This window comes from Trichoderma camerunense (assembly GCF_050948025.1).
Source record: "Trichoderma camerunense strain CBS 138272 chromosome Unknown V8C40scaffold_4, whole genome shotgun sequence".
NCBI classification, from domain to species: Eukaryota; Fungi; Ascomycota; class Sordariomycetes; order Hypocreales; family Hypocreaceae; genus Trichoderma; species Trichoderma camerunense.
In genome coordinates, this window is record NW_028145366.1 from 1,962,964 (window position 1) to 1,975,224 (window position 12,261).

Sequence of the window (12,261 nt, forward strand, 5' to 3'; positions counted from 1 at the left end):
TTTTCGTTAAATATCCTCTCTGCGCCCTACCTTTTCATTTCAACTTTATATCTCACACATAGCCTAAGTTTCACTCTGGGCCTGCGCACCATAGGCATAACCTTCAGCTGGCCAGCGCTATTGCTCAGCAACCATGGCAAAAGAACCTTGCTCCGATCCTGCTTGTCCAATCTGCACTTCAAGCCATACAGCCACTCTACCAAATAACCTCTGTAAGTTACCTCTATATATCAGGCTTTGAATAGCAGAGAATTGACTGGTCTCTCTCTTAAGCCCTTGGTGCTGTTTTATTAGGTCTAACCTTCTTTCCCTCGCTTGATTCAACTTATTCTTTTCCTGCTATTTTTATAGCGGCTGTATTATTTGTGCTGAAAGACTACTCTATCTTCCGACAAGAGCTATTATGCGAAGGCAAACATTATTGTAGGTTACCGCGCGCAACACCTCTTAATACTTTATATTGACACGGCATAGGGAGCGTTATTATCGCCGCTGTCCCACTTCTCCTTGAACCTACCCTCTCGGCAAATCTTATACCAACCAAGCTCATAAATGGGGAGCAGAATTGGATACTCATTGCCTTTTTACTTTTGCTATTCTTTCAATCGAAAGGGAAACATAGCGGAGTTTCAGCCGCTTATAATAATAGTAGGTTGAGTGCAGAAACGTCTTAAGTCAGTTCTAACCATTGCATAGGCTCGGGATTTGTGTTTGTTTTACTTGCCTTTTTCTTGCTACGAGGCCATCCCATCTTGCAGCTTGAGAAAGGTCAATCCATCTTGCCTTTTGACATAAACAACCCAGCCCATTTCCAATGTAAGTAGCGCCCATCATGTGTAAAGTAAAGAAGCTGATGGCTGCTGGCTAGCTCTACTTTTGGCGCTAGGAACATATTATGGCTCTCCGACACTTAGTTCAAGTTATAGGCCAGGCATTGTAGAATGTATGTTTTTTACCCTGTAATATATCATCCACCACGATAGTCACTGACTTGATCCTAGGTATGGTCATTCCGGCGGCCTGGCTTGTTGCGTCCTCTTTTAGGATTACTGAGGCTTTCTCCAACCCATATTTGCAATGGGTATTCCTTGGCATCCTTGCTCTTGTAGGGATTATCTGCGCTACGATCAATATAGCTGGCCCTTTGCGATATGGATATCGCAATCACATAATCCTCTACGTGAACCTTCGTCAAAGGATTCCCTCATGGTCTCATTTCCCCCTCTTGTGGCTCGCTTTTCACCCGTGGACCGGGTGGTGGCTTCTTGGGGGCTCTCTCTGCGTAACGTGGCAGTATATACGGGAGCATCACCGAGAGGCCGCGGCTGAGATCACCGACAACGCTGAGAAGGCCAAGATACGTGCTTCCTCGCTTTTGACTTGGGCCAAGGATGAAGCCGCAGCGGCAGAGAGATGCGAGCTTCAGGTTCACCACTTGGCAACAGGAGTAACGCGCGATGCCCGGTCTGCCTACCATGTCGGACTTGCAGGCTACTATCACGAAGCAGCAGCGCAGCACTCACACTCACCTGAAGGGAAGATAGCCTATGCTACCGCGGCTGAGAATACGTCAAACATCGCAATAAGAGTCACGCGGGATGCACAGAAAGCTACGGAGGCAGCTAGGGCTGTAAGGGACTCGGCCGATTCCGTTAGTAAACTCACAATCGACGCTAAATCGCTAGCGGCGATTGGGGATATTACAGCGGCTAAAGCGGTTGTGAGCGAGCTTCAAGTGGCCCTGGAAAACTGCGAGAAGAGCCATGGTGATGCCGTTCTTGCCAGAGAGAGCGTCCAGCTGATGATGGCTAGGTTTCACTACAAGGTAATCAATGAAGGTCAAGAAGAAGAGTCTGATGAAGTCATCCATGAGTCCGATGAAGTCATCCATGAGTCCGATGAAGTCATCCATGAGTCTGTTGAAGTTACCTTTGAGTCTGTTGAAGTTATCCATGAGACTGTAGACTAAAAACAGAAGCGGAAGACTACATGAGAGAGAAATACCAATACTAGAAGAAATACAGTACTTATGTATGTAAAACAGTTGGCCTGATATATGGTACCTCTTATACATGCATTAGCCCATCGAGAATCTTTGAAGGAAGACCCTTCAAGTCACACAGAATCATAGAGTACAGACATGGCCGCCGCTGTAGGGCCATACTTGGGTACCTTATATATCACCAGATCAAGGCACATGACAACTAAACCATATACATATGCCACTACATCTCAAAATACTAAGAAAAAAAAAGAAAAAAACATACAACAGCCGGTGTTCGCTGATGGTCACCCACTCAACTACTAATCTGCCGGTTAGAGGCTTGTCTATGGGGGAGCAGACGGGACCCCGAATTTTCCTCTACCTATGGTCGTATGTGATATACAGGAGGTATATTTAGGCATATAGGTCTAGTCTCTTACCATCGTAACCCTTCCCAACCTTTCAACTTCACAGCTAATTATGGTAAATCGCGCGAGAAAATGCAGAGTATATAACACAGGCTATATATAGCATATCTATCACTGATGACAAAAATATTATTACTAAATAAAATTGTATTCTTTTAGCCTCGTCTTATTACGACCTGACTCAATGTAGTAGGTGAATACGCGGAGAAAATATGGATAAGACAGCCGATGAGAATCAGGAGCTCCGAGTCTTACACCGATACGTACTCTAAGAACCGTGAAAATCCCCGTGGCTTCATCTTTACAAGCACCAGTAAACAAGAGCGGACAATAACCCAGGAACAATGGGATATATAAGTTCGATTTAGAACGCTCTTTAAGATTGTGCAAACAGCTAGTCATCAAAACAGCAAGACTAAATACAAGTCATACCTTCTATTCTACTCTTACGTACTTGTAATTACAGTCGCTCAAATTATTTTCCGTGTTCTGTAATATCATTACCTTATTAATCTAAGCATTTTGGCTTATTACCTCGGGAACTTACCTAAACGTACCTGCATTCAGCATCAGGACGCCACGCTTCGACTGAATGCGTCTTGAAATCAAAGTGTCCCACTTACCCTTAGCAGCTATCTAGCCCGTTACAGTAAATTGTGCGATTGATACTTAAGCCTGTAAGCCAGACTACATACGGCATGAGGTTTGTGATAGCGTAGGCTATAAGGAGTAAGCAGCCGCTAAATCAGGAGATCTGCAACCAAACTTTTAACTCAACGCCGGTACTTACAATCAGGGACTTGTGTATGGCCATCGTAAATTCCCGAACTCTAGACTTAGGTAAAATTTCGGTTTACCGTCAGCTTCCTTTTTCTTTCTTATTCTCTTTCGTTTCCCATATGCAGCTGTAGATGTATGGCATACGTGGGGATTGGGACGGTGTCATATTTCATTTACATACAGCTGATGGATCTCGCAATCAATTTCTCTGCTTTCTTGGTGTACTTCAACGTGTGGAGATGAAAATTTTGAATAACAACAAGAACCATGACTGCTATTCTCTATACCGCAGGTGCATGTCGATAAGCTTACCGAGTGTCTCATCATGTATGTACGGTCTTCACCGTAGAGCTCCTCGTATAGCCATGCTAGCGCCGGAGAAGTTCATCTATACACGAAAGTCATGTTATACTATAGGTGTAGGGCAATAGGACAATTAACGAAGCTTCAAGAAAGAATGTATACATTTCTCTCGTCAGTTGATGCAGTAAGCGCAGGGGTATTATAATTAATGAGCTGCTAGATATGGAAGGATGTAGAGATTCAGTCTTTTCATCCAGGTATAAATTAGCGATGGACCGCGAGCTCTGCCTCTCTTTATTCAAACGGCACATCACTTCAACAAATCGATTATCCATCACCTATCAGTCAATCAGTGACCATGCATTTCTCTACCACCTCACTTCTCGCGGTTCTTACCACCTCTTTTGCTTCTGCGACCCAAATGCAGATCAATTATTATAAAGATGCGTGCCAGAACTACGCCGGTCAAGTCAATGTGAACTGGGCAACCAAACTACATGGAGGCCCCGATAACTGTTACAACTATCATTTCGCCCAATGGGCAAACGTTGCCAATTGCTTCGAAAACAGTTGCACATGCATCTTTTACAGCCAAAGCAACTGCCAGGGAGGAGCATTGACACAATCCAGTAATGGAGGCCAAAACTGTGTTTCGGTGCAAAATGCCCAGTCTTTTGCATGCTATTATACCTAATCATGAAGAAAGGGGTCACTATATGGAACAGATTGGATTAGGATGAGATTCAACGTCGAGGTCGTAATGCAAAATGCCGGACTTTGCATTAAGTGACGGATGGGCCACACAATGATTAAAAGGTCGATCGTGGACAGACGATTTCAGTTGACCAGAACATATACACTTTCAACATATAACCTTCGCTTCTCGACACTCTTTAGAATAGTTACGGAGACAGTTTGATAATACAGAAATCAGATTGAATCTACTTGAGGGCCTCTAATTGTTGCGTGACAAAAAAACGTAGCCCGATTATCTAGCCTGACCTACCCAAACAGCCTCCCGAGCCTCACAGGTTGTCCCTTGGGAATACGAACTTTACCAACCATTAGTTGCACGATTCGCCACAGCGTAATCTAATTTTGGATGACGAGTGCACTTCTTATATAATTAAAGATCATTAAGCCGCAGTAGCGTTATGCGAGATTCAGGTGTCGGATCATCAGCGTTCGCAAACAAGGGTGGCAGCCGCCGAAAATGGTGGCGCTGACAGCTATTTCTGGAGGCGATTAAACTTCAGACAACATCTCTGATGGAACCGCGAATGATCCACTGCCTATAGTCGTATATGGTGATGGTATTACCAATGCGGCGAATTGATACAAGTAGGCGATACTATCGTAAAGCAGATTAATGGTATAAGTGATATAAAATAGACAGGTGCTTCTGTGCTTTGTGAGTATTATCTTCTTTTTTTGTGTCTTTCTTCTCTCGACAGTGCGATAGAAGCTTGTTGCTTGGGAAGCTGTATGACATTGGCTTCTCTCTCAAGGTCTCGGGTAATTCTTTTTTGCCTCAAGACTTGGTACAAATTGCAGAAATTGCACAAACAGCCAGTGATAGATAAAATAAGCAGGACTATCATTTGCCGAGACAAAAGGCAATACTCTGAACTGGCACAGACTAAGTAGTACACGAAGAAAGAATTAAAGTAATGGTGAATTTGTGTTATATAGGCTATTATGTACGCATGTACGTTTGGATACGTTCATGCTTGCCGATACTATCAACTATTATAGCCAGTCAGTTTCTAATTTCCGCACATCTTTTTCACTCTCACTAATTTTATCAACCACTTTGCCTTTAGGGTAATCTCAGCGAATTTGATGGTGGGGCTGTGATAGAGCCTGATGGGTTCCATGTCAACAAGAGTATTGGGTACCTATCTATTCTAAAATGCTGGATCATGTCAGAAAATGTGTGAGAAGCATAGTTTCGGAAGAATTAAAGTAACACATATTGTGTAATTAACAACATACTTCATACATGCAGGTTATGCTGATGCGATGTACAGAAGTGACTATACAGGTTATTGGAAATATCATGGCGAGTAGGATACATGTGGTCGCTACTATGGCTATCTAACTAAATGTTTAGAATTATTAAACAATCAAGATTGGCCCCTCTTGAGTGCCGATGACCTTGCTTCATGCATGTAGTTGGGCATCAATACGTTGCGACTATTGAATGCACTGGAGAAGGGATTGAAGAAAACAGGAATAGTGACGGGGAGTGGGGGAGATGGGGGGATACGAGGTAGAATGGGGAAATATACTTGGTACTGGCGAAAGCTTTTACCTCGAAGGTGATTATTGCAATATTTCGCCCCATGGTTACAGTAACTAACAATTAGGCAGCTTGACAAAGACGAGAGCTATTTATAATAAATACATGGCAGTTAATCATTATAATCTTCGTTATTTCAGCTCCATCGACGTTTTCAAGACACGCTGCATATCGCTGGGCACTTTGCTTCCCTTCCTTTGGAAGACCTCTCCGTCCCCAGAAAGTTGGAATTCATGTTTCCAGGTCAGACAGCCCATCCTAACATTGGCGCCGAAACTCCACCTCGTAGGCTTAGATGGGCAGCCAAAGCTCAAGATGAAGTATTCCTTGGGAAATCCTGATAGCCTGGCCCGCTTCACAGTCTCATCGTAGTCAATCCACCAGAAAAAACTGTCAGCCTGATAAGGCTCCAAGTCAAATGTATCACGATCTGATCCCATGTATGCAACTTGAAGCTTGCCGTCTACCTCATTGATATCGATAAAAAAGTTCTCAATGGCATTGTAGTATCGGCCTGTATATGCTGAAGTGCTTCGTTTGGGTGGATCACGCATCTTTCCATCAAGTAGATCTTGGTGCACATAATTGGGCAACATGACATTGTCTTCGGAAGCCGTTTTGGCCGCTTCAATGTATGTCGGTGCATCGACCTCATTGCCTAGCACAGTTTCTACAATGATCTGGCCCAGCAGCTTCATCGCGTCAGTAAGCCCGGCGGAATTGCCCAGCAAAACAACAGCGGTTGTAGTTTCGGGGAATAGCGCCACAAAGCCGGCATTGCCGGGGATGTAGCCCTGATGATAAATCATAAGGCGCGATTCTGAGCCGTTATTCAGAACGGGAGGCTCATAGTCTGCAAATAAATCGAGAATTGCCGGGAGCTCTGCTCGAATCCATCCTGACGCATAGCTGTATTCCCGCAAAGATTGGTTAGGGACGCCAATTTTACCCTGTAAAAGCATCGGCATTTGTTTGAAAGGATTCTCAGAACCTGGCGCTGATGTCTGAGTCACTTGTGAGTTGGCTGCCTCAATCAAAGCCTTGTATAGCACCAAGAGATCGCTAACGGAACTGCGAATTGCGCCAGCCGCACCAATAAGCAAGTCCTTGCCATGGCCCCAAGGCGGAATGCCAAAAAATGAGCCATCCCCTAGAGCTGCGTAGGATTTGGCTGTGTTATTATCGAATGGCTCTTGGGCGAAAAAAGTTCTATTCAAGTGCAGCGGTTCAATGATGCGCTCGTGAAGTAGCTCCAGGTAGGATAAACCGGTCAGCTTCTCGAGGACTTGGCCAAGAACCTCGTAGCCGATATTGTCGTATACAAACCGTGTGCGCAGTGGACTTGCAGATGGGACATAGCTCAAAGTTGGGATGGCATCGGAACGATTCAAAAAGATCCTATTGTCTGAGCCAAGCCAAAGGCTATCATAAGGCGCAAGCCCCGTCCTATGACTGAGAAGATCTTCGATGGTGATGTTGGCCTGGGCGTCATCCCGGTGGTACTCCGGGAAGATTTGTCTCAGCTGAGTTGTAAAATTCAGCTTGCCCTCGTCAACCATCATGCCGATCATGGAAGCCGTAATGGCTTTTGTGATGGAGCACAGGAGGAAACTTGTGTCAGCATTGGGCGCAACGCGGTTCTCAACATCTTGAAGTCCGTAACTGGCCGTATGGAGGATTTCGCCATGGTGTAGAACGCCGAGTGAGATTCCGGGGGTGCCAGTGATGTTAGAAATTTGCGTCAGGAGCGGGCCTAACGCCTCGAGGGCAGATTTGAGGAGCCTATTCATGGTAAGAACGAAGACATCTCAGAAATTGAGCAATTTCTCAATGGAGGGAGCTCTGAGACGTACATTGTGGCGCGACTTGCCAGCTTCAAGCTGTTTTCACTTCAATTGCTGCGCATACTTGTTTGGTCCAAAGTTCGAGTGAGGGGGCGATGGAGGGGATAGACATTGACCGCATCAAGTAAAGGTGGCTGGGCGGATGATAAACCCAGTAGTATCAGCAGCAAGGGAGGATAATTTCTTCCAGGTTGTGTACCAGTAATAGGGATAAGTAACCCAGGATATGCGTCTGTAACAAGGATGCGCGATGGCCTGTTCGCAAGAATTCTCACAAGATATGGCATCCGATCAATTCGCGTTGAGTTTAAGGTGATTATTGCAACCCGGCCATGATGTAATCAGCAAAGCCATCACAAGGTGAGAAAAGATGATGTATCAGAGTAGAATTCAAGTGTTTTGAGTGTAGGATTTGTCTCAGGTTGTATAAGTGATGTTGATGTACGGAGTATGTAGCACAACACCTTTTTACATGCTTGGAGCACTAATAAACCCCCACACTAAGCTACCTAGGTATAGATTAGCGCAATTGATCACTTGATTTTGTCGGGTCTCATTCCGTCGCCGCTGGAATCGAGGTCTCTTGTCCACCAACAGAAGTTGTATAACAACCATTAGAGCAAAGATCGACTATTACGGGATGCATGCTGGGCCGTCTAATGATTACTCGTTTTATCTCCAATTGACATTGAATATATCCTGAAAGGATTTAAGGTTAGGCTGTTGTTTACCTGATAACTGTCAGCCATGCTAGCGCAGCACCAATATCGTTGTGCTACCCACTTGGGCAAATGTAGATCAGAAAGTTCAAATGCTCCCAAAGACTAGGCCAATGCGGGACAGCGGAAGTCATTCGACAACGTCCTATTGTAGAGCTGTATGGTATATTCATGCTGTGCTTGTGCTCCGTCATATGCGCTCCTCATCTCTTCGGCCTGTCCAGCTCGAATCCAGAAGACGTGCTTCGTGGCTGCTTCAACACCAATCAATCATTCAAGGCTCCACGTCGCGATGCAGCCCGTCCTTGGCCTTCGCGCAACCTGATTAATGTAGGAGGCAATATAAACGCAGCAGACGCGGTGTCCGTCCACCCAACACACGATATGATTGAACATGTTTCAGTTTCACTCAGCTGTCTCCCTTCAGTGGCACCACACTCGGCTTCCATCGCCAGTCTTCAGCAGCAATGAGCACCGCACTTGAGCAGCATTGGGAAACTGAACTGCAGTCCCAGAGGAGGCGGCTTTTGGGGCGCAGGTATCAGCTCGCCGTTGAAGAATTGGGCTACTCGTCGTTTCAGGACTGGCTCAAGTCGGAGAATGGACGATACAGGGACCAGGCGCTGACTCGATATCTCACAAAACTCGGGCCAATACTTGAAGAGTTTGAGGTTTTCGTCCGGTCGATAACGACAATGGTGCAAGGAGGCGGACAAATCGCAGGGCTTGTTTGGGGATCCATTCAGGCTGTCCTCGATGTCAGTGCCAATACGACGTGCCGCTGGTGCCACACACACTCCCTCGTGATTCGACCTGACTAATGCGGATAAGCAGGCGGCGAGCAAGTATGCAAAGCTGCTGGAGAGTGTGACGAATATGATTGAGGAAATCTCGCTGTTGATGCCTCAGCTTGCCACTTACAGCACCCTATTCCCAGGAAAGAAGGCGCTCGATAATTGCCTCCGGATTCTGATATCGGATTTTGTCGGCTTCTGCATAGAGGCTGTCATTTTCTTCAAGAGATGGCCTATATGTAAGCTCCCGAAGGCCTTGTCACGCATTTCAATTGTTTTATATGACTAACTGGATGGGCAAGATTCTTTGCTCAGAATATTCTGGTTCTCACTTGAACGTAACTTCCAGGCCTATAAGTCGAACATACTTCGGCACCAGGGTCAATTTGATAGGGAAAGGCAAGTCCTTGTTGACACTGAGCTGATATATGGAGGTAGAATTCGGACCGTGGAAGCAATGATCCCAATTACGAGTAGCGCTGCCAGGGAGCCCGAGAGGTTGTACATTGTGCCATTTCAACGAAATCCGCGCTTTCAAGCCCGGGGAAACACATTATCGTTACTTCATCAGTACCTCTGCGAAGTGACAGATGATGAGACTATTAGTCAAAAGTCGTGTGTCGTCCATGGTGGTGGTGGCATGGGGAAAACTCAGCTTGCCATCGAATACACCCACCGGTACCGAAGGCACTTTGACTACATAGTATGGATATGTGCCGAATCCAAGACTGAGCTCACCAACGGAATGGCCGAACTTGCGAAGCGCCTGAAAATATCTGATGCCCAGGGTGCGACGAGCCGAGCGTCAATCGAGGCTGCGAGGACCTGGCTGGAGACTACAGGTTAGAACAGGGAAAAGAAATATGGCCATTTAATCGTTCGCGTATGCCAACAGTTTTCACAGATAAGCGATGGCTTCTTGTCTTCGATAACGCCAATCGATGGGAGGATTTGCAAGGTTATTGGCCCTTTTGTGCCAGTGGCTCGGTATTGGTAACCTCTCAGCTCGCCAGGTTACGCACCATGGTCAGCTCAGAAATCCGTCTATCTACTTTGGAGCCTTCCGAAGGCGCCAGGTTCCTTCTCGACGAGATTGCGGGCGATGATGAATCTCAAACGGACATGGACAATGCGCGCCTAATCTCAGAAGCTCTTGGTGGCCATCCGCTGTCGATTGTGCATGTGGCCGGGTACATTGCACAGTCGCATATCAGTCTCGAGGCCTTTTTGCACCTCTTTGAGAATCGACAAAGAATTGCACGCATCTTGAATCAGGAGATCACTCCCCTCCAATATGAAAGAAATATGGAAGTCGTTCACGATATCGCTCTACAAGAGCTTGATGCTCCTTCTCTGATGCTGGCTCAAATACTGTCTATGCTAAGTTCTGAGGGTGTCCCCAGAGAAATGCTGCTGGTAGATGCAGATCACGGTGATCGTTTATTAGGGTTCCTGGAGTTTGATGACGAGGCGAGGTAAGATTGGATCATATCCGCCCTCCATTTTACCAATGTGCGGAATAAATCGCTGAGACTTTTGCAGCTTTCATGAAATGATACGACAATTAAGGGCCAGACATTTGATTGACTGTCAAGGTCTCGACAGAGATCAGCTGTATCTCATGCATAGATCACTGCAGCTGAGCCTGCTACGAAAAATGGATGAAGAAGAGGGGAAGATTGCATCAATATTCAATATGGCCGTGAGCCTTACGCGCCGAATGTTTCCTCGTCAGTCTCCTGTTCAGTTTCCCCAAAATGACATTTGGGAAATGTGCGAAAAATACTCTCCGCATGTCATGAGCATTATGAGTGCGCATGCAGCCTCACCAGCGCCGCCAGAATGCTCAATCGATTACGCCTTGCTTTTATCGGATGTCTCCAACTACTTCTATGAGCGCAATATCTTTGGTGATGCACTAGACACTTCTAATGCGAGTGTCAAAGTCTGTGAACGCTTCGTTGGCCGTCACGAAGCTGTGAGAGCTGATATACATACAATCGCCGCGGCCGTAAGAGATACCTGCGGAATCTCTGAGCGACTCAGAACTCTACACCATTACGTTATGACTGTTGCTTTACGTCAAGATCACCTGAATAAATCCAACCCTGTCGATATAAGTTCAAACGACCTCTGGAACTACGCCAATGCCTGGGGCAATATGACGCCCATACTACTCGATTATGAGTGCTACGAAGACGTCATCATATATTCCGACCTTGCCATTACCATCAAGAAAAAATTGCTCGGATCAGGTCCAGATTCTGCGATTGCATGCTACGAACCGTATCGCAATAAACATATTGCCCTTGCGGCTCTAGGGCGTCTTGACGAAGCTCAAAGATGGGAGCCGGATCCTGACAATTTCATGGCGGATCCCCATTATAAGGTCATTATGATTAGATATTATTTTTTCCATGCAAATATCGCAATACTTTGCGGGAATCTTGATTCAGCCTATACCACCTTGCAAATGGTGCTCAGCATGCGAACCGACACTTTTGGTCCTACGGGACGGAGCACCCTCGATACCTATTACTTGCTGGCTATGCTTGAGTCGAAGAGGCACAACAATGAGGCTGCTGAGTATGATACTTCCTACGCACAAATGAGGAGAAATAGAACGACCGCTAATTGATGCAGAGCGTACCTGAGAAAAGCCTTGGAGAGACCCGATCAGTGGACGGACGAGGCTTGCGCGAGAGCCAAATATCAGCTTGCCAGACTACTACTGCGAAAAAAGAAGGACGACACGAAAGATGAAGAAGCTCGAAATCTTCTGAAAGAGGCTACCCAAGTACGGGTTGCACGCTGGGAGAAGTATGCAGGATACTGGCCGCTTGACGTCCCCTTGCCAGATGAGGACGCGATATACGATCATATTGTTCCCGCCGAAGCCGGCCGTCTTGTCATGACGAAGTCGCTGCCAGCAAACACGCTGACCAGGCAGCTCAATGACGTGTGTCGCCATCTTCAGTCTCGTCTTGGGTCCAATGACGATATTTTGCCTCCGAAAGATCTAGCTGAGCTTTTGAAGATTCCCGGTTCATTGTCCCACCTTGTCCCTGACATCCAAGCTTACGCTGTATGAAGACCTACGCATTGCA

The 12,261-nt window shown here is 46.1% G+C and overlaps 3 protein-coding genes across 3 annotated transcripts; 2 read left to right on the forward strand and 1 right to left on the reverse strand.

The window, feature by feature from the left end:
- The first annotated feature begins 83 nt into the window (after window positions 1–83).
- Window positions 84–2,101, forward strand: V8C40DRAFT_285627 (uncharacterized protein). The gene is made up of 4 exons (XM_083222408.1): window positions 84–212; window positions 697–816; window positions 869–943; window positions 1,002–2,101. The coding sequence occupies exons 1-4, from the start codon at window positions 134–136 to the stop codon at window positions 1,967–1,969; spliced, it is 1,242 nt and encodes a 413-aa protein (XP_083076564.1). The 5' UTR covers window positions 84–133; the 3' UTR covers window positions 1,970–2,101.
- A 3,724-nt stretch (window positions 2,102–5,825) lies between these two features.
- V8C40DRAFT_164988 (serine hydrolase domain-containing protein) lies at window positions 5,826–7,895 on the reverse strand. Its single transcript, XM_083211522.1, has 2 exons — window positions 7,651–7,895; window positions 5,826–7,579 (listed from the first exon to the last, which is right to left on the reverse strand). Coding segments are annotated over exons 1-2 (1,653 nt in total). The 5' UTR covers window positions 7,653–7,895; the 3' UTR covers window positions 5,826–5,928.
- Window positions 7,896–8,827: 932 nt separating this feature from the next.
- V8C40DRAFT_273564 (tetratricopeptide repeat protein) lies at window positions 8,828–12,245 on the forward strand (the record flags this gene model as incomplete). Its single annotated transcript, XM_083220497.1, has 5 exons — window positions 8,828–9,118; window positions 9,726–9,996; window positions 10,059–10,629; window positions 10,697–11,740; window positions 11,798–12,245. The coding sequence occupies 5 exons, from the start codon at window positions 8,828–8,830 to the stop codon at window positions 12,243–12,245; spliced, it is 2,625 nt and encodes an 874-aa protein (XP_083076566.1).
- Window positions 12,246–12,261: the final 16 nt, after the last annotated feature.